Source organism: Callorhinus ursinus, unplaced genomic scaffold, assembly GCF_003265705.2.
Source record: "Callorhinus ursinus isolate GAN/ISIS: 27379988/994484 unplaced genomic scaffold, GSC_fseal_2.0 scaffold5, whole genome shotgun sequence".
Lineage (NCBI taxonomy): Eukaryota > Metazoa > Chordata > Mammalia > Carnivora > Otariidae > Callorhinus > Callorhinus ursinus.
Window position 1 is genome coordinate 29,390,439 of NW_027397067.1, and position 25,751 is coordinate 29,416,189.

At 37.2% G+C, this 25,751-nt stretch overlaps 1 protein-coding gene across 7 annotated transcripts in view; it reads right to left on the reverse strand.

Moving 5' to 3' along the window:
- Positions 1 to 25,751, reverse strand: part of TPD52 (tumor protein D52) — a 216,599-nt gene that overhangs the window by 82,669 nt on the left and 108,179 nt on the right. For all 7 annotated transcript variants that reach the window (XM_073892922.1, XM_073892921.1, XM_073892917.1 and 4 more), the window contains one exon: positions 5,492 to 5,673. In XM_073892922.1, the coding sequence (XP_073749023.1) occupies positions 5,492 to 5,673 (182 nt within the window). The remainder of the gene's footprint in view (positions 1 to 5,491; positions 5,674 to 25,751) is intronic.

Below are 25,751 nucleotides of genomic sequence, written 5' to 3' on the forward strand. Positions count from 1 at the left end.
CATTTACTGACTGAGCCACCCAGGTGCCCCCTGACTCTTCAAACAAAATGTTCCCAGAATTATAATATATAAAATAATGAAGGTAGAGCCACTCTGAAAGTAACTTCTAACTTCCCAGCTACCCCCAGAACAGTCTCTGAAGCTTTTCTGCAGAACTCTAGAGCTTCTTGGGACAAAGGATGAAAAGTGTTCCTTTAAACTATAATCAGGGATGCCTGGCTGGCTCAGTCAGTAGAGCATGTGACTCTTGATCTGAAGGTCATGAGTTCAAGCCCCATGTTGGGCATAGAGCAAGCTATAATCAAAAACAAATACTAAAACAAAAAAGTTATAGAACTTATTAAAAGGATATTACTTAGCTAATTAGAATATTCAGTTAACCAAAATAATTTCTGATTCTTATCAGCTGCTCTAAGTTTGAAATACCACCAACTATATTAAAAGCAATAATGAAAGAAACAACAAGTGTTGGCGAGGATGTGGAGAAAAAGGAACCCTCGTGCACTGTTGGAGGGAATGCAAACTGGTACAGCCATTGTGGAAGATAGTATGGAGGTTCCTCAAAAAGTTCAAAATAAAACTACCCTACGATCTAGTAATTGCACTACTGGGTATTTACCCCCAAACACAAAAAACACTAATTCAAAGGGATATATGCAGCCCTATGTTTACTGCAGTATTGCAACAGCCAAATTATGAAAGTAGTCCAAGATAGATGAATGGATAAAGATGTGGTATATACATATACAGTGGAGTATTATTCAGCCATAAAAAAGAATGAAATCTTGCAATTTGCAACAACATGGATAGAGCTAGAGAGTATAATGTTAAGTGAAATAAGTCACTCAGAGAAAGACAAATACCGTGATTTGACCCACGTGGAATTTAAGAAACAAACGAGCAAAAGGAAAAAAAGAGAGAGAAGAGACAAACCAAGGAACAGACTCTTCACCATAGAGAACAAACGGATGGTTACCAGAGGGGAGGTGGGGGGATGGGTGAAACAGGTGATGGGGATTAAAGATTACACTTACCGTGATGAGCACTGAGGACTGCAGAGAATCACTGAATCACTATATTGTACACCTAAAACTAATATAACACTGTATGTTAACTATACTGGAATTAAAATTAAAAACTTAATAAAAAAATCTTAAAAATAATGAAAAAATTAAAATATTTTGCTAACCTGGGTATTTTATTAAATTTGAGTCATTTTTCTTTGCATTTAATTAAACTGTCCTAAAGTAGAAGAGATTCAATGACACAACAGTAAAACTGAAGAGAAAAAATATGGTTCTCAAAAGGGATTTAAAAAGCAGGTCAGGTTGATGAATGATGAACAAATTATGTAAATATCTACATCTTATTTGTAGTCTCTTAAGTAAATGTATCAAAGCAAGAAGTTCTGCCATTATTCAGTTACCCTCCTAAAATCTACTCAGAGGCAGCCTGACATCAAAGAGGTAGAGAGCAATGTGTCCAGCCCAAAAAGCTGTTCTATCTAGTCATATAATCCAAATTTGTAAGTATGAAAAGGGGATGAGCAGAGACCTAGCTGGATCTCATTACTTTCTCATTCAGTATTAACAACTTTCTGTCACCTAGAAAGGTAACAGGTAAGATCTAAATAAAAGTATTTCCCACCCACCATTTGTCCTGGATACAGGTAGAAAAGCAAAGTAACTGAAACACTAATTATGCTGATCTGACACTTTTCTATAATTCTTTCCTTTTTTATTTTGGCAGGAGTGAGAAGGGGGAGGGGCAGAAGGAGAGGGAGAGAGAATCTAAAGCAGGCTCCATGCACAGTGTGGAGCCCGATGCAGAGCTCAATCTCACAACCCTGAGATCATGACCTGAGCCGAAATCAAAAGTCAGACACTTAACCAACTGACCCACCCAGGCGCCTCAATACTTTCAAAGCATAAGTGACAGGTAGCTATAAGAGACCTAGGGAAGGGTTTGGGAAATAACCTAAGCATTTCTACATATAGAAATCAAGAAATTTAATAAATGTTCTGTGAAAAGCATAAACCTTTCCATGATGAATTAAAAACTGGACAACAAAGGATTTGCTCAGACAGAAAGTTTCTCTCCAGAAAACAATGTATGCAGATATAGAGCTATAATTGTTACCTACATAGCCATTAGGGTATGTATACACATAGAGAGGAAGGGATTGAAAGTCACCGAACTATTCAGTTCAATTCTTGGCTAAAGTGAACTACTCCCCTCAGCACATTAGAAATAACATGACCAGTCTTGTAGGACCAGAGATGAATAGAACTTAAGCCTTGACTCGTTTATTATTAAAAAGAAAAAGAAAAGCACTCTGAGGGTATTTCAGACTTTCAACAATACAAGTAGAAGTCAAAGCCCTTTCCTAACTACTATTATCTTCTACCCGCCATTTTGTCACCACAGTATCCCTTTTTACCCATGTAATTACCAATTTTTTAAACTGTTTTGTGTACTTTTTTACCATATATTCTCCTTCCCTCCAGTAGAAGTTGTTGCCTCAGCTTCATGAGAGCAGACAGAGAGCTAGTCTGACTAGTTTACCAGCCCCTACAACAGTGCCTGCCAAACTGAGAGGTCCAGTAAATATTTACAGAATGAATCAATGAATGGATGAACAAACAAACAAATCAACTCCTGCGCCATAAGACTGCCCCCTCTTCATGATCCTCAGTCATGAATATACTGATTCTGAGTGATTTGGAAGGTGAAGTGGGAGTCTCTGGTGAGAGTGATTGGATCCTAGGCAGTTAGAGGGAAGCAGCAGTGGAAAGGTTAACTGTTGCAGGTAACTACAAAACAAAGAGATGTAAGCATTTAACTCTGCTAAGTACATAAAAAAAGACTCTAATACAGTGACTGCTCCACAGGCTAGACAATTTACTTGCAAAATTATTATGAGCCATCCGTCTGACCCCAAACAAACAGTTGTTAAATAGATCGCTTTGCTGGCAGGAATGCATGTGGAGGTGAGGGCTTCAAGCACATAGTAACTTCTGTAACAGAACATGTGCTTCTATGGTATTAGTTGTCAATGAAAAATTAAGACAATAAACGTTGCAACAAATTCAAGTATTTAACCATTTAAAGCTATACTGTACATAAAATAAATTCAAACCATATTACGGCACTTACTAGAGAAGTATCTAGTCACGAAAATATCTAGTCACGAACACTGGTACTTAAAATTCTGTGACGCAGTAAGTATGGCCTGAGAATCAAATCAGACATTCTAGTCTCTAAGGCATTCTGTAATATTATGCTCAAAAATATAACATAATGACAAAACTAATGTTTTAAAATTGTAATGAAATGGGAAAAAAGAACAGTATACATAAAAGAATATCCACAAAGAAATAAATACCCATGAAATAAATATCATAAAATTCCTTCCACAAACGTAAGGAAACGTGTATACTACACTTGCAACTTGTAATAAATCTGACTGAGCAGGTGAAACATTCATAATTGAGCAGAATTATCTGTAAAATGTATTTTTTGTAAAGTTAATACCTGATGTTCTGGCTGCAAGTTAGGTCAGCTTGTAAAAATAAAGACGGCCATTGCACCTGGGTAGCACCCATGGGAGCATGATGAAAAGCTTATCCATTGCAAGGAAGAGATGAGAAGATTTCTTTGCATAAAATAAAACAGTACTTCATTTTTAAATATAGAAAATTATATATTTTTCTATTAATGAAAAATGTTCTGCCACAGCCACTACTGACAGTATCCAAGAGCTTAGGCTGCCTCTCTTGAAGGATAACTTTAGGACCACAAATCTTCATACTTGCCTCCTGCATAAACCCTCCTCAATAGGAATTCTTGAGGAATTCTATGATGATAGGATTTCTATCATCATTAGTTCACAAAAATCCCAATCACTAGGATTTCAAGAATAGTAATAATAGTAGCATCTGTTTATTATATGCCAGTCACTAATCTTTAACTTTACATACAGTATCTGATTTAATCCCTTTAATGACCCATTACACAATAGACAGTGTTAATATCTGCATTGACAGACTTATTCTACTTAGAAATTTCTTGAGTTCTTACTATTTTTGACTAAGCGTGTATGTTATTCGATATATCAAGACAGGCTATCTTGAGCCATTACCTCTCAACGCCAGGTAGCATAAGCAGCCTGTTTTCTTCCCCAGGTATGACCTGGTTCATGACACTTACCTTGCAAGACACTGTTTAGCTTGTGATTATCCAAGGTAGAGGTGTGCTGGAGCCAGACTGCACCACCTTGAGGGAGCTGACTGTGTACACATATTCCCAACTCTGCATTCAGGGACATTACACTGGTGACTTAAGATTGGCCACGGTGGGAGTATTTTAGACCACAGAAATTGGCAAATCAGGGCCTTTTTTATTGGAGAACTAGTTATTAAATATTCACATGCCACTGATCTGAGGAAATTTGTATTAAGTTTGTTGGGTCCAATTCAGATTCAGGAAGAATGAGTTCATGTCTCCCAATCATTTGAGTCCAGTTATCAACTGGACCTCTAGATATCCAGAACTCTCAGCACAGAGGCAACCCATTTTCATAACTGCTCTCTTAGATCTAGAGCAGATTCTTTCACTATTCATTTCTACAATATGACTCATTCTTAAACATCACAAACTTCTTAATCACCGTAATTCATCCTAAGATGCCACTGAGTACTAGATTCACCATTACTTTATGTACTGTTAAGAATAAAAAACATGGTCAATTAAATCGACATAACATCAACTCTAAGATACGTCCCGGTACCAGAAATACTGAAATTTTTAAAATGGGCACATTAAAAACTGATGGGGAAAAATCATTTCTACACTGCTTACTATTGTTTTCCAATCCCAGAATCTTAGTTCCAAATCTCCTTTCACTCTTGATATTCTACTCCTAGCTCCCCCACCTTAATGGTTTCCCCGTGCATACTTATACTCACAAATAGCTTCATTTATAGCTATAAACAGAATGAATTCTGTTCTATAATAGAAAAACTTATAATCCCGAGAGTAGATACAAAATAAGAAAAGAAAATGATAAAGTGTCGGAATTTGGTAGCAGGAGAAGACAGGAGCGTGAAGAAGTAGAAAGGGAGGCTTCTCTGAAAAGCAGAAGACTGTGGAACAGAGAAAGAGGCAAAAAAGGTTATATGTAAAATGCCCTGAGCAGCATGCACTACTATAAAGCTGGTTTTAATTTTATGTTGGGGAATAGTTTATTACCAGGATGAACATCAAAATCTTCCCCAAAAGCGCTCTCACTGCTTTGAGAAGATATGAATCTAGCCTAATGTGACTAAAATGACATGACATGAATCCCACCTAACTTCCCTAACTAGCATAATGAAGAGAAATAAAACATATTTTGTCTTTTAGCAAATCACCAATTAAAGTTCAATAATACTTTTGAGGTATCTCAACTTTTATCAACACTCTTAAAACATGTGGAAATGATTCTACTTACTCTCCATCCACTTCTGGTCTTCTACATACACAATGAAACTTGCCACCAAAATCTATATAAAGATCATTCTCCACAATATGGAAGATTTGTCCAATGACGAGTTTATCCTTGGCAGGTCCCATCTGTGTAAGAGGAGAATGTCTCAGCATAGATGCAAAGGATTCCACATTTTTTGGAGAGCCCTAAAAAAAGAGGAGAGATTTATATGTATATTATTCAAGATAAAGGTATATGATAGATACAATAAAACTTTACAGGGGAAATTTTTAAAAGTGAATGTGCTGTATATTTATATTTTGTGGCAATACGAAAAAAATTTAAATGGGATTTTGCTTTAAAAAATTAGATATACTCTTCAACCTCCTCTTCCTCCCTTTCCTTCTGGAAGAGGAAACCAAGAACAGTGCTTAGTGATGCTGATGTGGTGGCTCAGAGTAGAATCTGGAATGTGAGCAAAGTAAGGAGCATCCTTAGACAAAACCTCCTACCATGGACACAGAGGGAGATCAGAGTCTGAGCATGTGAGTAGGGCATCCAAGAAAGTGATTAACTTTATTCCTAATACTGATCATCTGGGGGCGGGGGGGAAAGCCTTCAAATTCAAGTTTAGTGGGAGTGACTAAATAGTATGGAGATTCCTCAAAAAATGAAAAATAGAATTACCATATGATTCAGTAATCCCACTACTGGGTATTTAACCAAAGAAAATGAAAACTAATTTGCAAAGATACATGCACCCCTAAGTTTACTCTAGCATTATTTACAAGAGCCAAAGTGTGAAAGCAACCCAAGTGTCCAGTGACAGATGAATGGATAAAGAAGATGTGGTATAAATACACAATGGAATATTATTCAGCCACAAAAAAGAATGAGATCTTGTCATTTGCAACAACATGGCTGGAACCTAGAGCATATAATGCTAAATGAAATAAGTCGGAGAAAGACAATTATTAGATGATTTCACGCAAATGTGGAATTTAGTGATTTCACTCATATGTGAAATCTAAGAAATAAAACAAATGAACAAATAAAAAAAGAGACAAATGAACAAAAAGACTCTAATAAAGAGAACAAACTGGTGGTTGCCAGAGGAAAAAGTGGGGGGCAGGGGGAATGAGTGAAATTGATAAAGGGGATTAAGAGTACACTTACCATATGAGCATTAATGTATAGAATTGCTGAATCATATCACATATCCGAACTAATGTAATACTATATGTTAATTATACTTTAATAAAAAATAGCCCAATAAGAGGGTTTTTTTTAATTTAAATACAGATTAAAATAAAAGTGATTAAGGATCCTTCAATTACCAGGGTGAACATGAGTTCTTGTTATATAATATTTTTAAACAGTTTTGTCATAATTTTCTTCTTTTTCTTGTTTTGTGCTGCTCATTTTCTAGGAGTCTTTTTACATACTGAATTTACTTGAGGTATGACTTAATATAAAATGCAGGCTCCTTACTTCTTTTCTTTTTTAACTTACAAATTTTTTTCCAAACACACACTTTTTCAGAAATCCATGAGTATAGACTTGCACCTTCTACTCATCTTTAATTTGTCTGGTGTGGTATGTGCATTCTTTGGGTCAAACTAAGGGAAGTACTAAGTTTCTGTTTGTGAGAGCTAATTACAGGAGAATACTAACAATTTAATCTACCTACATCCTATATTTGGAATAAGTTTTACATCTGTTATTTCAGGGAGAATTATTAAGAGTCTGATAGTATGCTTACTTTACAAACTATAAAACCATATTTATGACTCATTTTTAATACATGTAGTACTTCAAGGATTACAAACTCAGATGCCGAGTAATAATATGCCGAATAAATGCCGAATAAACTCAGATTACAAACTCAGGCTGGGTGGGGACTTGGTGAGCAGAGAATATGTGCTAGTCTAAAAGGTACAGCCACTACTCAGCTCCAGCTGCAGCTGCAAATCGAGTCCAGTGTTGCCACATCTTTTGATTCTCCAAGAAAAGCCAGAAATCCATGTATTAACATAAAATCCCCAATTTTTCCATGTTTATTAAAAAAAAAAAAAAAGCCTTTTATTTTATCAGTCTGGTAAAATACACTTTGGTCCAAAGACCAAAGGCTTATGACCTCTGCCTCAAGGTAAAGAAAGTCAAAACATTTGGCTGATGCCAAGTCCCTTAGATGCAGGAAGGAGGGCATGGCAATGCATTTGTTTCAGTGAGTTGAAACACACTGGGAAGGAATCCTGAGCACCTAAGTGTCCATTTAAACCAAAAACAAGTCAGTAGATCTAGATGCCAAATAGAGCTGAAAAGGTAGCCAGGAATATTATGCTTTGAGCCATACTACTAGTTTTATAACTCCACAGGGTATAATATTAAAGGTCCCTAAACAAGCACCTCGAAAAAATAGTTCGTTCTTGTAGAGAGCCAAGGATGAAACACACTCTATGCAGACACAGGCTATACGAGTTGCCCTCTAGAGGTAGCGCAAACAGTCAGACCAACCCAGCGGTGCCAAGAGCAGCTACTGTGACACTCCATTCATAACAGCTGCCCCCAGAGCAGCTGAAAAGAGCACCGCTCAAAGGCAAAGCAGAGTATCAGCTTCTGGGTCTCATCCTGCTTGCAGTCAAAGAGGGTCCTTCCCGCCTCTTCCTAGGACCTGCTTTCCCACTACCCCACCCCTATGGTTGACAGTTCCTCCTACCTCTCTCTCCTTCCTTCTCCTCCTCCTCTTCTCCCCCCACCACATTTGGAAGACTTTCAGTTGAAGCCATGGTCTAATTAAAACAGCCTTAGATGACAGGAAGATCCAGTAGTAAATATAATAGTTAAACATTTATTGAAAATAACTTAGCCATCACTAGGGCCTGTTCCTAAAATAACATAATCTCCTTTATAACTGTGAAGAAATGTTTAGCTAAGATTAGTACGACAGTAAAAGGTATTTCCTCCAAAGTTTTAGGAAATAATTGTTAGCAACTAATTATTTAATAAGATCTCTTAAGACTTTTTAGTAAATCTGTTGTAAAATATTTGTAAGTTTCATAAAATTATTATTTTTATATTGAAGTACAATCAACTTATAATATGATGATATTATAACAATTTCAGGTATACAACATAATGATTTGATATTTGTATACACCGTGAAATGATCACCACAATAAGCCTGGTTAACATCCATCACCATATATACTTACAAAAAATTTTTTTTCTTGTGATGAGAACTTTTAAGATCTAGCCCTGCTCGGCGGAGAGCCTGCTTCTCCCTCTCCCTCTGTCTGCCGCTCTGCCTACTTATGCTCTGTCTGTTAAATAAATAAATAAAAATCTTTAAAAAAAAAAAAAAAGATCTGGTCTCTCAGCAACTTTAAAATATACAACACAGTATAATTAACTATAGTCACCATGCTGCATTCCCTTGACCTACTTTGTAAATTTGTAGCTTCTGACCACATACACTCCCCCAACCCCCATCCTACCTCCGGCAACCCCTAATCTGTTCTCTGTATCTGTGAGCTTTTTTTCTTACGAGCTTTGTTTTTGTTTTTTGTTTGTTCAGATTCACATATAAGTGAGATTATATGTATTTGTCCTCCTCTGTCTGACTTATTTCACTTAGCATAATACCCTCAAGGTCCATCAATGTTGTTGCAAATGGCAAGATTTCCTTCTTTTTCATGACTGAACAATACTCCGTTTTATATATATATATATATGTATGTATGTATACGTATGTATATATACACATCACAGTTTCTTTATTCATCCATCAATGGAAATCTAGGTTGTTCCCATAGCTTGGCTATTACAATGTTCATGCTATGAACATGGGGGTGCATATATCTTTTTGAGTTAATGGTTTTATTTTCTTCAGATAAATACCAGAGATGAATTGCTGAGTCATATGGTAGTTCTATTCTTAATTTTTTTTCGAAACCTCTGTACTGTTTTCCACAGTGGCTGTAGCAATTTACATTTCCACAAACAATGTACCGGGTTCCCTTTTCTCTACATCCTCACCAATACTTGTTATTTCTTGTCTTTTTGATAATAGCTATTTTAACAGGTAAGGTGATATCTCACTGTGGTTTTGCTCTGTATTTCCCTTATAATTGATGATGTTGAGCATCTTTTATATACTTGTGGCTCATCCATATGTCTTCTTTAGAAAAATGTCTATTTAGAATTTCTGTCCATCTTTGGGTTTTTTTGCTATTGAGTTATATGAGTTCTTTATATATTTTGAATATTAGCCTCTTATCAGATATGACTTTTTAAATATTTTCTCCCATTCAGTAGGATGCCTTTCATTTTGCTGATGGTTTCCTTCCTCTGCTATAAGAAACTTTTCAGTTTGATGTAGTCTCACTTGTTTATTTTTGCTTTTGCTGTTTTTGCTTTTGGTGTCAAATTAAAAAAATCATCACCAAGACCTATGTCAAGGTCCCTACTACCTATGTTTTCTTCCAGGAGATTTATGGGTTTAGGTCTTATGTTCAAGTCTTTAATCCATTTTGAATTACTTTTTTGTGTATGCTGAAAGACAGTGGTCGAGTTTCATTCTTTTGTATGTGGCTATACAGTTTTCCCATCACCATTTCTTAAAGAGACTATCCTTTCCCCTTGTGTATTCTTGGCTCCTTATCATAAATTAACTGAATATGTATGTGTGGATTTATTTCTAGCTCTCTATTCTGTTCCATTGGTCTATGTGTCTTGTTTTTATGCCAATAACATACTGTTTTGATTACTACAGCTCTGTAATATAGTTTGAAATCAGAGATTATGGTGTCTCCAGGTTTGTTCTTTTTTTTGAAGATTGCTTTGGCTATTCATGGTATGAATAATTATATTTTAAAAGAGATTTTAAATTCAAATAGTAATAGAATGCTATTGTTTTTTGTTCCATTATTTTTGCCTACACTTTGTTACATTTTACAATGGAAGTCAATGTATTTTCAGTGAGTGAAACAGTTTTACCACAAGCATAAGACCCCTGATTAACACCTGAATTTGCTTTTAAACTGTACACTTACTATTCTGTTTGGAAGCTTTGTCAAGTAATCAGACAAAGCTCTCCTTCAAAAATCATAATCTAGAACCATTTCTGAATTCATCATTTACTTGTCAGTGTCTTCTAAAAACAATAACTGTAGCAACTCCCTCAACCCACTTTGACAACAACATTCTTAGCTCCTCTTATGCTGATGCAGACAGCAGAGACGGTGGGCTCCCTGTCACCCACTGGAGCTTAGTGTCCAACCCTGGTTACTGAAAATGTTTCTATAAAGCTCATTCACAGAGTTATCATAGCTAAAGCAGGTACCTTAGAGTTGACTGCTTCCTTTAAGAATAGTCACAGGGCTCAGATTTCCTAAGTATTCCTGTTATTCTACTGTACCATTTTTTCCCTTTGAGGCCTAAAAGTTGAACAGGACTGTCCAGGTAGAATGTGGGAAGGTGAAGGGATTACAAATATAGCGAACAGTATCACTTTAATTTATTCATTTATCAAATGTGTTCAGTATTGAGTGCTTGTCATGTACCAGGCTCTAGTCGAACCTTGATATAAAAATATGTGAAATGGTAGGGAAATAAAGAGTTAAACCAACATGACAACAGAGATTAGAATCCAAAAAGTTGCTGTAAATAACTGCTACCCTCACAAAGGTATAAAGAGTCTTGTACCATAGGGTAAATGGCATCAGACTCAAAAGAGGTGTGTCATTAATGGGGTAACAGTACTTGCTCCTTGTTTTTAAAAAAAAACAAAACAAAACTTTGACAGCACTATGCAAGATGGACCAGAGAGAGTGGAAAAAATGAAAAGAGAACTGTTGAGAGGCTCCTCCAATTAGCTAGGACATAGATGATAAAGGGCTTATGCTGAAGCAGTTGCCATAGAAATATAGCAGAAGGAATAAAGAGCTATTTACTGGGGCGCCTGGGTGGCTCAGGTGATTAAGTGACTGCCGTTGGCTCAGGTCATGATCCTGGAGTCCCAGGATCGAGGCCAGCATTAGGCTCCCTCCTCAGCAGGGAGTCTGCTTTTCCCTTTAACCCTCCCCTCTCTCATGCTCTCTCTCTCAAATAAAGTCTTTTTTTTTTTTTAAAGAGCTATTTACCAAATAGTACAGCAAAGACTTGATCTCCAACTGGCTACAGAAAGTAAGGCAGAAGGGCAGCCACGAATGAGGTGTAAGAGGAGTGCAGTAAAAGTAAGAGAGTAATAGGTTATGATACCTATAACATTTCAGGGAATACTGGCTCTCTGGTAGGTAGTTAAAAATAATCGTGCAAAGGGGTGCCTGAGTGGCTCAGTCGGTTAAGTGTCCAACTCTTGATTTCAGTCAGGTCATGATCTCAGGGTCATGAGACCCGAGCCCTGTGTCAGCTCCTCACTCAGTGGGGAGTCTGCTTGAGATTCTCTCCCTCTCCCTCTGACCTTCTGCGCCCTTCCTCCCCTGCCAAAATAAATAAATAAATCTTAAAAAAAAAGAAATAATTGCACAATTTATATACATACTAACATAAATTTACACGTTTATAGTGATATTATATAAAGATACAAGTTCTTCAAAATAAATATATCAGATGCTAACTGCAATAATTTCTATATAGGACTAATTTTTCTTTATATTACTTGTTACAGAATATCTAGAACAAAGTCTATGTATTACTTTAAAGTTTCAATGTATATTAAATATATATAACTTTCATGCATATGAGGACATTTAATATATAGCTTGGAATTAGAGGCTATTAGTGCCAAAAGAAACATGAAATATCAACTACTAGTCCAACTGCCTCACTTTACATGTGAGTACCATACCTGCTATTCAAAACTACATAATATGGCTAAACAGTGATTCTCTTTTTTTTACATTTTAATTTTTTATTGTTATGTTAATCACCATATATTACATCATTAGTTTTTGATGAAGTGTTCCACGATTCATTGTTTGTGCATAACACCCAGTGCTCCACGCAGAACGTGCCCCCTTGAATACCCAGCACCAGGCTAACCCATCCCCCCACCCTCCTCCCCTCTAGAACCTTCAGTTTGTTTTTCAGAGTCCATCGTCTCTCATGGTTCATCTCCCCCTCTGACTTACTCCCCCTCATTCTTCCCCTCCTGCTATTGTCTTCTTTTTCTTTTTTCTTAACATATGTTGCATTATTTGTCACAGAAGTACAGATCTGCAACTCAACAGTCTTGCACAATTCACAGCGCTCACCATAGCACATACCCTCCCCAATGCCTATCACCCAGCCACCCCATCCCTCCCACCCCCCACCACTCCAGCAACACTCAGTTTGTTTCCTGAGATTAAGAATTCCTCATATCAGTGAGGTCATATGATACATGTCGTTCTCTGATTGACTTATTTCACTCAGCAGGAGAATAATTATGCTAGATAGGGAGAAACAGAATTACAAGAGGAGGATGGATAATCAGTTAGTGTCTGTCTGTCCCTCTCTCTGAGATGAGCTTGAGCCACACCCTCACAGATGCTGGGAGGGAAGTGGAGAAACAGAAAGAACCTGGGACCAAAGGATGCCTTAAAGGTTTCTAGTAAGACAGAGGTTGTCTGACCAAAAGATAAGGCATGCAAGTATACACATGGAACTGTACTTCCAACCATTCTGGGATATGGGATACTTCTAAAACTGAATTAAATGCCATCTTCTAAGATCCTATATAACACAGTATTATACAGTTTCTTTCTTTTAATTGAAGTATAATTAACATACAGTGCTATATTAGTTGCAGGTGCACCATGTAATGATTTGACAGTTCTATACATTACTCAGTGTTCATCATGGTAAGTGCACTCTTAATACCACATATCTATTTCCCCCACCCCCACCCACTTCCCTTTTGGCAACCACCAGTTTGTTCTCTGTATTTAAGAGTCTGGGTTTGTTTGGGGGTTTTTTGTCTCTTTTTTTCTTTGTTCATTTGTTTTGTTTCTTAAACTCCATATGAGTGAAATCATATGGTATTTGTCTTTCTCTGACTTATTTCACTTAGCATTACATCTTCTAGTTCTAGTATTATGCAATTTCTTTAGTAACAGTCATCACATTTAAAATCAGAGTTAAATGTTTGTCTTCTTTGCTATACTTCAAGATGGAAAAGGAGATATCTGTCTTGTTTACTACTAAAAAAAGTTTACATAAGTATATTATCTTAGTTCCTGGAAGACAAATAAATAGGATGGATGTATTTCCTGACTATTCTAAAAAGAACCTTCTGAAATCAATCTTCATTATCCATGGCACCATCCCTTTCTGTTACACAAGTTCTAATGTTTAACAAACTCAATAGTCAAAACATGTTTTCAGGGATCTGCTATAAAATGCACTGCTATTTACTTTCACTTTTTATTCTAACTTTGCGCAACAAAAACACAGGGACAACAAATAAATAAAGTCCAGAAGAACTGCCCAGGACAGGAAGTGGCTCATAAATAGGCACTCAAAAGTCCCTACGGTAAGGCTGTGAACTCAAGATGAGACTACCGAAATGGTTCCACAGGAATACAACTGTAAGAAGGGTTGTCTAAATTAATTCTGAGCTATCTGGGGTTGGTTCTCTTGATTCAATCTAAAGGCACTAGTGATCCCATTTTCACAATAAGGGACACTGTTCGTCCATGGTGTACACTGGCAAAGCAGTTTCTTATATTAATATCTGTAGACACCTATAACCAAGTGCCTATAGAAGGCAAGGCTTTGTCATGGGAAGTAACTTCTGCCTCATATCAATTAGGGTAAAATACAAAAGTATAAAGTTTGCTGTTAAGTGAACTGGAAAATGATAACTTCAGGGCTTTAAATTCCCAGCTAAAGGTTAACATAAGGGATCTGAAAGCATCTATAACTGTCCTAAAAGAAATCTTTATCTCCTTTAGCCTCAGGCCTGAGATTTAAAAAAAAAAAAACAAAAACCCGCAAAGTCTAATTCTGCCAATGGCTGAATGACAAAGCAAACTGAGTTCCCAATTTCACAGACTCTCTAGTTTTAAAATTGGGGCATTGATTAGGAAGGTGGTGGTGAATCCTGAAAATCAGAATGGGAATATGGGCAGATGCTGAAGAACCTGCAGACCCTAAGCCCCTAAACTCTGCCAAGTATCCTTTGCTGGTAGAAGAAGCCCTTCCATACCAATCTGAGGAGGTTAGTCTTCCCTTTCCTGAATTACCTGCAATGGTCTACCCTGAGGTAGTTGCAAGGGCTCATTGATCCTCCTAAGCACGCATCTCTCCCACTTCTCATTGCTTGTAGACCTGCACTGTTCGATACGGTATTCACTAAACACATGTAGCTATTCAAATTTAATTAAAATTAAATAAAATTTAAAATTCAGTTCCTAAATTGCACTAGCCACATTTCAAATGCTCAAAAGGCATATGCAAACAGCCCAGATAGTATAGGAGATTTCCATCATTACAGAAAATTCTATTGGATAGCACTAGATCTATCACCAAATTCAACTCTCAGCAGACCCCAAGGGGTGAGATACAAAGCATAGTCCATGAAGAGGTACAGTACATACCAAAAGAACTGCATGATTTTGTTAATTTATATCAATATAAACTAAGGATCTGTAGGGGAATGGATCCTAAGCATACTGAGTCAGAATGAAGGGAAGACAGTATTGCCTTGGACCAAATTTACTAGTATGGGCTTACTCAGCAGAGATTCAGATACAGTAAGTTAGCCTCAGAGGCTAGGCATGGCTTTTAATAGTTTGCTTGGTTGGCTAAATCAAACCTGAACCCAAAAAAAGACTACACTATATGAAGTTGAGATACCAGAACTTCCTTAGTATACCACAGAGGAAGGTATCCAAATGCCTGGAGAAAATAATAGAATGTTGAAGTGGATTTATCATTTATGACCTTTTCACCTAGCCCTTACTGTGGTCCCTAGCAGGATCTATAAGATACTCAGTTCACGGAAGCTAAGGGGTGAGGGGAGCATCAGCTTTTCTGAATTGCTGTGTGGTGACTATTCTCCGCACTAGGACTGATTGGTGGCAACTGCTTCCAGTAACAGCTCTCTGAATTCAGTGGAGATAATGAGATCATGGTATTCCAGGAGTCAGGTCAGGACTTAACAGCCAATAATATGATGGGCATGGTTATCATAATTCGAGAGTGCCTAAACAATAATCAAAACAGTCTGACTTGAAGAGCTCTTTGGTGTTGGCTGATTGATTAAGGTGTCCCAGAAATGAAATAGATGGGAAAACTCTATAGTTCTAATGAACAGAAGTCTGGCCTACATCACCACAATTGACTGTCAGGGCCACTCAGCAAATTCCCAAACCTGAACAAATTCTCAGACACTGAGTCCTCTGAATGAAGAGAAGATCATGTCACGTTGAGGAAGGATCATGCGACATGGCTAAAAATTATTTTTTAATTTTTTATTAACATATGTATTATTTGTTTCACGGGTACAGGTCTGTGATTCATCAGTCTTACACAATTCACAACACATAGCTAAAAATTTATACTGCCAATCTTCCTACTAGCTGAGAGTGATGACTATTTACCAGGGTGTCCACTGGGGAAGGAGAAATAATGATACTTTTCAAGGATTACATGAACTGACATAACTCTTCAGACTCAATTTGCTTCTAGTCAGAATAGAGGCTTATGGTGGGGGTCACATGATTAATGGGAGTTTTAGCTCAGGCCCACCCCTTGAACTCACTGTGGTTATTTCTCCAGTTCTAGAATGCATAATGGGAATAGATTTACTCAGCAACTGGCAGAATGCCCACCTTAGTTCCTTAATCTGTGGAGTGAGGGCTATTAAGGTAGGAAAGGAGAAGTGGAAAATACTAGAACTTCCCCTGCCTACAGAACAAGTAAATTGAAGGCAATACTACATTCCTGGAGGCACTGCAACGATTAGTGCCAAGGACCTGGAAGATGCAGGGTGGTGATTTCTACCACATCCCCACTTAACTTGTCTATGTGGCCCTAAAGAAAACAAATGGATCCTAGATAATGACAATTTTTTATCACAAACTTAATCAGGTGGTAAGTCCCACTGCAGCTGTTGTTCCAGATGCGGTTTCATGGCTGGAGCAAATCAAATACCCTCCAGCACCTGGTATGTGCTAACTGATCTGACAAATGCTTTCTTTTTCTAGATCTGCTAGTAAAGACTATATACCTCAGAGTTATACCAATTTACCAGTTGTGTGTCATAAACTGGTCGACAAGGACTTTGCCATTTCATTCCACAGGATATCATGTTGGTCTATTACACATACTTATTGGCCCCAGAAGCAGAAAGTTGCAACTACCCTAGACACATGTATTCCAGAGGGTGGGAAATAAATCTCACAAAAATGCTGGGCCTTGGTGAAATTCCTAGGAGGCCAGTGGTCTGGGACATGTCGAGATGCGCATTTTTTCCACTAAGAACAATGCATAGTACTTACTGGGTCTCTTTGAATTTTGGAGGCAATAAAATACCTTATTTGGACATTCTTCTCCAACTCTTTAAGTAACCCAAAAAGCTGCCTGTTTTGAGGAGGGCCCAGAATAAGACAAAGCTCTGCAACAGGTCCAGACTACCAGGCAAGCTACTCTACCACTTGGGCTTTATGACCTGGCAGATGTGGTAGTATTTCAAGTATCTGTAGCAGAAAAAGATGTAGAATGGAGACTTCAACAGACCTCTCTCGGTGAATCATAATGCAGAGCGAGAGTGGTCCTGAAGGACAGTGGTAAAAGAAAAGCCTCCCGATGGGCAGAACTTTGAGTACTGCATGTGATCTCTCTGCCTGGAAGGAAAGACAGCCTAAGGTACAGGTCTATATTAATTTGTGCAAAGTGACGAATGATTTTGCCGGATGGTCAGGGATTTGAAGGCATATGATTGAGAAACAGATGACAAGACAAGGTCTGGGAAAGAGATATGTGGATAGACCTCTCTGAATAGGCAGAGTGAGAAAATAAGTCAGTCACATGTAAATGATTTCTCTAGCAGAAGGAATCTTAATAATCAGAGGATGATAACCAGTCCTGTGGACGTCAACCTCTTTCGCCGGCTATTCCTCTCCCCCACAACTGGGTTCAAGAACAAAGCTGCCACAGCAGCAGGGATGTGCTGTCTTAGTGGTAGGAGGGGTATCTCAGCATGTCCCAGACTGTTAGCCAATGAAAAATTTCACCAAGGTGGCAGGTCCCTGAATTTCTGCGGAATGGAGGTTATGCATGGATTCAGAAACGTTGACTTCTACTCACCCACGTTGATCTAGCCACAGCCACTGCTAAATGACCAATCTGCCAACAGCAGAGACCAAAAAAAAAGCTTCCAATATAGTATCATTCCCTGAAATGATCACATGGCTACCTGCTAGCAGGTTACACTGGGCCATTCTATATAGAAAGGAAAGTGATACAGTATCACCAGAATAAACACTTACTCTAAATATGGATTTGCCTTTCTACCCACAAAACTTCTTTCAAAACCACCATAAACTAAGAGAATCTCTTATTCATTGTCATGGTATTCCACACTTCTAACCAAAGAAATCATTTTACAGGAAATGATGTGTGATAATGGGCTCATCTTTATGGAATTCACTGGTCTTACCAGTGCTGGGCCTGACAGACTAGTGAAATAATCCTTTCTTAAAAATAAATAAACTTTCTATTTGAGATCATTGTAAATTTCCATGTAATTAAAAGAAATAAGACACAGAGATCCCTTCCATCCTTTACCCAGTTCTCTCAAGGCTAACATCTAAGACCAGGTAAGATACCACAACCAAGAAACTGACAACTGATGCAATCCACCAACAGTATTCAAATTTTACCAGTTTTATATGCAATTACTTGTATGTGTATTTAGTTCTACATAATTGTATCATATGTGAAGACTCATGTATTCACCACCATGGTCACGTTAACAGGACAGTTCCGTCACTGCAAGGATCCCTCGTGCTGCCCTTTTGTACCTCCCGATCTTTCTTCTAACCACCACCCCTATCTCTAACTCTTAGCAACCACTGATCTCTTCTCCATCTCAATAATTTTGTCATTTCAAGAATGCCATAAACAGACTTAGACTATATAATCCTTTGGAACTGGCTTTTTTCACTCAGCATAACACCCCTGAGAGTCATTTAAGTTGTTATGTGTATCAATCGTTTGTTTCTTTTTACTTCTAAGTAATATTCCATGGTATGGATGTACCACAGTTTGCTTTAATCATTCAATAGCTGAAGAACATCTGGGCTGTTTCCAGTTTTTGGCTATTACAAATAAAGCTGCTATAGACATTTATGTACAGGTTTTTATATGAACATGAGTTTTCATCTCTCTGGGATAAATACTCTGTGAGCTTGTGTACACATATCTCTTTTGGTAGAACCCAACCATCTCAATTTGGGTAACTGGCCAGAGAGGAGCTGCTGAACTGCTGACTCCAAGAATGGAAGTCCACCACTCATCCGCCGGTGGCCAAGAGTAAAGTGCTTTAAAAAGCAAGGCAAGGGGCACCTGGGTGGCTCAGTTGGTTGGGCGTCTGCCTTTGGCTTGGGTCGTGGTCCCGGGGTCCTGGGATGGAGCCCTGCGTCGGGCTCCCTGCTCAGCGGGGAGCCTGCTTCTCCCTCTCCTCTCTGCTTGTGCTCTCTTTCACTATCTCTGTCTCTCTCTCTCAAATAAATAAATAAAATCTTAAAAAAATAAAAAAACAAAAAGCAAGGCAAAACCCAAAATGAATCAACTATTAAATTTTATTCCCAAATCCCTACAAACCAGGCTCCACTCAACTGTGATAGTTTATTTCTTTTATTATTTAATGCCAACAGATAAAAACAAACTTAAGGGAACATAATCATGTTATAAAAATTATTATTAATAAAGGGGCGCCTGGCCGGCTCAGTTGGTAGAGCATGTGACACTTGATCTTGGGGGTGTGAGTTCCAGCCCCATGTTGGGTGTAGAAATTACTTAAAATAAAAAAACTCTTTGGGGCACTGGGTGGCCCAGTCGGTTAAGTGTCCGACTCTTGATCTCAGCTCAGGTCTCAATCTCAGGGTCCTGAGTTCAAGCCCCACATTGGGCTCTACACTGGCTGTGGAGCTACTTTAAAAAAAAAAAAAAAAAAAAAAGGAGGAAAAAAGTCTTTTTTTTTTTTTTTAAAGATTTTATTTGTTTGACAGAGAGAGACACAGCGAGAGAGGGAACACAAGCAGGGGGAGTAGGAGAGGGAGAAGAAGGCTTCCTGCCAAGCAGGGAGCCCAATGTGGGACTCGATCCCAGGACCCTGAGATCATGACCTGAGCCAAAGGCAGAAGCTTAATAAGGACTGAGCCACCCAGGCGCCCAAGGAGAAAAAAGTCTTAAAAAATGCTTTAAAACATTTTTAAAAATTATTATTATATAATTAAAAGAGCAAATTTTAATATAATCTTTAAAAGAAAAATAAAACCCAAACACCTTAAAAGAATAGAGATTTCTGAGCAAAAGTGAGAGTTAATAAAGATATACAAAGTTAATGCTGACTTGGGAAGTCATAAAAGACTCTCATAGGGTATGATCAGATCATATGACCACCCATGAAACAAACTATATACAGGATATATTCAAAATATATTTATCTTTTCTTTTAGGAAATGTATAGTATTAATTATAAGTATATTATAGGTGATGACTTTTCCCTAGAGATTTATACCTACCTCAATTCACTCTTCCATTGTTTTTATATTAACTGGTAATTTTCTCTAAATATGCTTTGAAAATGTTAGACTCCACTGTGAACTAAACATTTCAAAAGATTTTTCTTACTAACTCAGGGATAACTCACCTAGAATTTCATAATGTAAAAACCAGCTGGCACCACAGCTAAAACCATAAATATTTTTCAACATTCCTTTACAAAATTCATTTTTAAAACATTGGTATAATTCTTAAAGTTGTCAATATAAAACAGTGAGAAAACATAAGTTTAAATAAAATACAGAACATTGCTACTATATGAATATACTAGGCTTAAAACTTACACTAAAAATAAGAATTTTTTCCTTGATATTATGACAAATCCTTTAAATAAGTTATATTTTGGATTTTTCCAGTATTCTGAAAGGACAAAATATCTGATTTATATCCAGCATCTTGAAATAAAAAATATCAATAAGAAATATTCATGAAAAAGTGAAAAATAACATTTTTAAAAATCTGCATGAAACGTAATATATTGCTAAAATAAAACTATAAGCGGTCTTATAACATCAGTATTCTACATAAACAAACTAAAATAGTAAAATGTTATTCTTTACCTTAAAAGAATAAAATGTTCTACTGTGTGGTCTCGAAAACTCTTACAAACCAATTTTCAATGAGCTGCAAGTCATATGCTACCCTCTACCGTTAAGAAACAGTATTAGTCACAAAGCAGAAAAACAATTATTTGCTTAACTATTGCCACCTTGTGGCTATAAGATAGGTCATCTGCTATTGCAGAGCTTCCGATTGGCTTAACAGATTCTACAAATCTCTATTGTCTAAGAGACATAAGAGCATCAGAGGTTTTAAAGTACTTCTTTAAAAAAAAAAAGAGGAAAAAGTATCTAAGTTAAAAAAATATACTTAGGGCGCCTGGGTGGCTCAGTTGGTTAAGCGACTGCCTTCGGCTCAGGTCATGATCCTGGAGTCCCGGGATCGAGTCCCGCATCGGGCTCCCCGCTCAGTGGGGAGTCTGCTTCTCCCTCTGACCCTCTTCCCTCTCGTGCTCTCTATCTCTCATTCTCTCTCTCTCTCAAATAAATAAATAAAATTAAAAAAAAAAAGAGTCTTTAAAAAAAAAAATATATATATATACTTAGCAAACATTTACCTGGTCCTCTATACATAAGAATGTTGTTATGTTGGCTACTAAAATGAAAGGAATTGGTCCCTACCCTCAAAAACCAAACAAATAAAAAACTAATTGAAGAGATAGCTGCACAAACCAGTATTAAAGGTAATAAACCAAAGAAAAACGAAATGGATAAGTGAGCATGGGATGAGTATGGCACCTACAAACCCCCATACCGAACAATGGCATTTGAGGTCATTTAAATTTGAGATCCCTTTAGCTAGTAGCTTCAGTGCAATCTTAGGATAAGTGTTTCATGATGAACTGCCCTTGGTAAAATTCCTGTCTGCAGGGGAAGGTTCCTTTTGAGGATAACTTCCGTAGCTCTTACTGAGTATCACTTACTTCTGAGGTGCCCATACACATAACAAAGTTGGCACTCTAAGGATAAGAATGAAATCAATGGGTAAAACTTCAACCTATATTGTTGACCATACATACATATTGTTAAATCTAATAATAAGCCATCTAAGATACTATAACTGTATAAGTTTAATTCCAATATAAATCAACACATATATATTCAACTCCTAACTTATGTAAAGAGTGAATAAAAAATGACCCCTGATCTCCAGGAACTACAATCTAAAAAACAGGCTAGAACAAGTTCTTAAATGACTTCAGTATAACTTAAGAGTTGTGTGGGTACCATAAAGGGAATATAAAACAAAGCTCCATGACTTCCAAAAGGAGTTTCGTCTGGTTGATGAGATGATAAACACCAATGGAAGAGGTGATTTTTATAATGGAATTTGCAGGCAGAGAAGCTAATTCCAGGGGGAAAAGCAAAGACAAAGAAACAAGGATTTGTTTGGGGAACAGCGAAATATTTATTTTCACACAGAAAAATTTTTGAGCAGAAACCATATATAAATGAAAATTACATAGAACCCCAATATATATGACATAACTGTAGTATTTTGTTAGGATAAGTCTATTTTATGGTTCAAATTGATAGCATTTACTTATTATGAAGTCAAAAAATGTGAACATGCAGTTATTTTGATAAAAAGCACAAGTTGATATCAGCGGTGAGGAATAAAAACCCCAGGTCCCAATTTCGGAATAACAACCCTAGTTCCCAATTTCTCTATTTTGTTTTGAGGGCTCAATATCAAGAAATACCCCACATGGGGGGAAAATAATATCCCACATGGATAGAGGTGAGTAAACACCTCATGCACTCCAAGTGGGAGTGTGGTACAAACGGGTTTTCTCTATCAAAACTGAAACTGTCTGTACACTTTGACGCAGCATATATCCCATAAGTATGCAAAAAATATGTAAATGATCACTGTAGCACTGTCTGTATTAAAAAAAAAAAAAAAGAACAAAACAGAAAACAACCTAAAGTTCATTAATGAAGGCCTGGTTAAATAAATTATGCTACACCCATACCATGGAATACCAAGCAATTTTTTTTCAATGAGGTATACACGCATTATACATAGGCAATGAGGAAAAATATTCAAAGTTATACTTACCTGAAAACAGCAATTTTCAGCAGCAGCAACTAAACTATACTGAGTGCTTATTAAGCATCAGGGACTTGTGCTAAGTGTTTAAATAATAAATTCATTTAATCTCATAATAACTTCATGACAAAGAATTTTTACAAAAAAGGAAACAAAGATATACAGATATTAAGTAATTTCCCAAGAAAACACAGCTAGTAAATGACAGAACCAGGATTCAAACTGAGACTATCTGAATCCAGAGCTTACACACTTGAACAGTAATAATATAATTCAAAACAGTACCAACCAATTTGTGTTTGGGTGTAGAGATTACTCAAAAATAAAATCTTTCAGGGTGCCTGGGTGGCTCATTCGGTTAAGTGTCTGACTTTGGCTCAGGTCATGATCTCAGGGTCCTGGGATTGAGTCCCGCATTGGGCTCCTTGCTCAGCAGGGAGTCTGCTTCTCCCTCTTCCTCTGTCCCTCCCTCTGCTCATTCTCTCTCTGTCTCAAATAAATAAATAAAATCTTTAAAAATCATATCAAAATAAATCAAATCTTTAGGGGCACCTGGGTGGCTCAGTCAGTTAAGTGTCCAACTCTTGATTCTGGCTCAGGTCATGATCTCTGGGTCATGAGATCTTGCCCCATGTTGGGCTCCGCAATGGGCAAAGCCTGCTTAAATTCTCTCTTCCTCTCCCTTTACCCCTCCCCTGTTTTCTCTCTCTTTCTCTCTCAAAAAACAAAAAATAACCATCACCACTACCACCAACAAAAAATACACTCTCAAGTTATTCCCTATGATCTCCTTATTTGAGGCAAATAAAGTTTCTTTTGTGTAACAACTCCAAACAAAACAAAACAAAACAAAACCAAAACCAAAACCAAATCATACACATTCTCCAGCCTGGAAAGCGAAGAAAAGGAAAGGGGGGCTTTTACATTTCCCATTATAATCTTCAATGCTATTTGAATTTCCTTTTTAAAGTAAGCAAATTTTTTTTATACTTTTTCAAAAATTTTGACCATACAACAGTGAACTTGATTCATCTTGCAAACTAAGGATACTCTCCAATTAATTAGATCCAGAAACTTCAAAAAGTGGAAGTTTCTTCACAAAGTTGAATCTCTTTTAACACCTCACAACTGCTCATATTCTTCATCATAAATATGTCAGAAAAGCACTAAAAACTTCCAATAGCACTAAAATTAAAACTAATGTGGTATTTTCAGTTTCATTACCCTTAAAATTGTTTTTGCTCAATTATTATTCTGGATAAGCACACCTAACTGATATGCCTGAACCTGTACTATTCTTAGCTATACAACTGTTTTTGAGCAGTAACACACAGATCTCAACTCAAAGACAACACAGGCAAAATTAATAACACAGGAAACAACAAATGTTGGTGAGGATGTGGAGAAAAAAGAACCCTCTTACACTGTTAGTGGGGATGCAAACTGGTGCAGCCACTCTGGAAAACAGAATGGAGGTTCCTCAAAAACTTAAAAATAGAACTACCCTATGATCTAGCAATTGCACTACTAGGTCTTTACCCAAAGGATACAAAAATACAGATTGGAAGGGGTACATGCACCCCGATGTTTGTAGCAGCATTATCAATTATAACCAAGCCACTGAAATAGCCCAAATCCATAGACTGGTGAATGGATAAAGAAGATGTGGTATATGTATACAATGGAATATTACTCAGCATTCAAAAACAATGAAATCTTGCCATTTGCAAGGACATGGATGGAGCTAGAGTGTATTACGCTAAGCGAAGTCAGTCAGAGAAAAACAAATACCATATGATTTCACTCATATGTGGAATTTAGGCAACAAAACAGATGAACATGTGGGAAGGGAAGAAAAAAAGAGGAGAGAGGGGAAGGCAAATCCTAACAGACTCTTGACAATAGAGAACTGAGGGTTGATAGAGGGAGGTGAGTGGGGAATGGGTTAAATGGGTGATGGGTATTAAGGAGGGCACCTGTTATAAGTGATGAATCACTAAATTCTACTCCTGAAAGCAACATGCTAACTAGAATTTAAATAAAAATTTAGAAGGAAAACAAACAAAGCCCAGGATAATGAAGTTCAAATACGCACTATGTGTACTATTCATTCATTCACCCATTTGGCAAACATTTATTAGTGCCCATTTATTACATCAAGCACTGTGCTAGGTGCTGGGGATATAACAGAACAAGACAAACAAGGTCTCTATCCTCTGAAATTTATATTCTAGTGGGGAAAAAAGCCAGGAAAAGCTTTATTCTGAAGTATGCACACGTTACTCTGAAACCACAAGCTAACATACTAATGATCACAAATGACCTTAAATTAGGATTAAACAGAATGGCATGTGCATGTTTTTTTAAATTAAAGTTTAATTATTATTAATTATTTAGGAAAGCAGTGGATTTCATTCAAAGGACTATGCAATCCTGGAAGCATCTCTCTCTGTGAAACTATTCTCAGAAGGCAGGAGGTTGGAGGAGAAATGGCTGAGGCCACACAAAGCTAAAATGTACTAAGTTAAAGCTTACTCTGCAGCAGTCACCAGACTGAGAGCATTTCAAATATATTATTTCATGTAAACTCCACCATAACCCCAGTTAGAGTATTATGCCCACTTTGAGATAAGAAAGCAAACTAAGATAGGCCAAGTAACTTGCCCAAAGTTAACTAGTAAGATCGCTGCACCAGTCTCTGAATCCTGGCCTTCTGAAACGAAACCTAAACTCTATAATCTCTGCACTGGACTGGGTCCTGAATGGCGGCAGGCTGATGATGGAGAGATGTGTATTTAATCTTGTAGGCAATGTGAAGGAGGGCTTACAAGATTCTCAAGCAAAGCAAAAAGAGCATCTCATTAAGTCTGATTACAGAGCCCAACTTTAGGAAGAT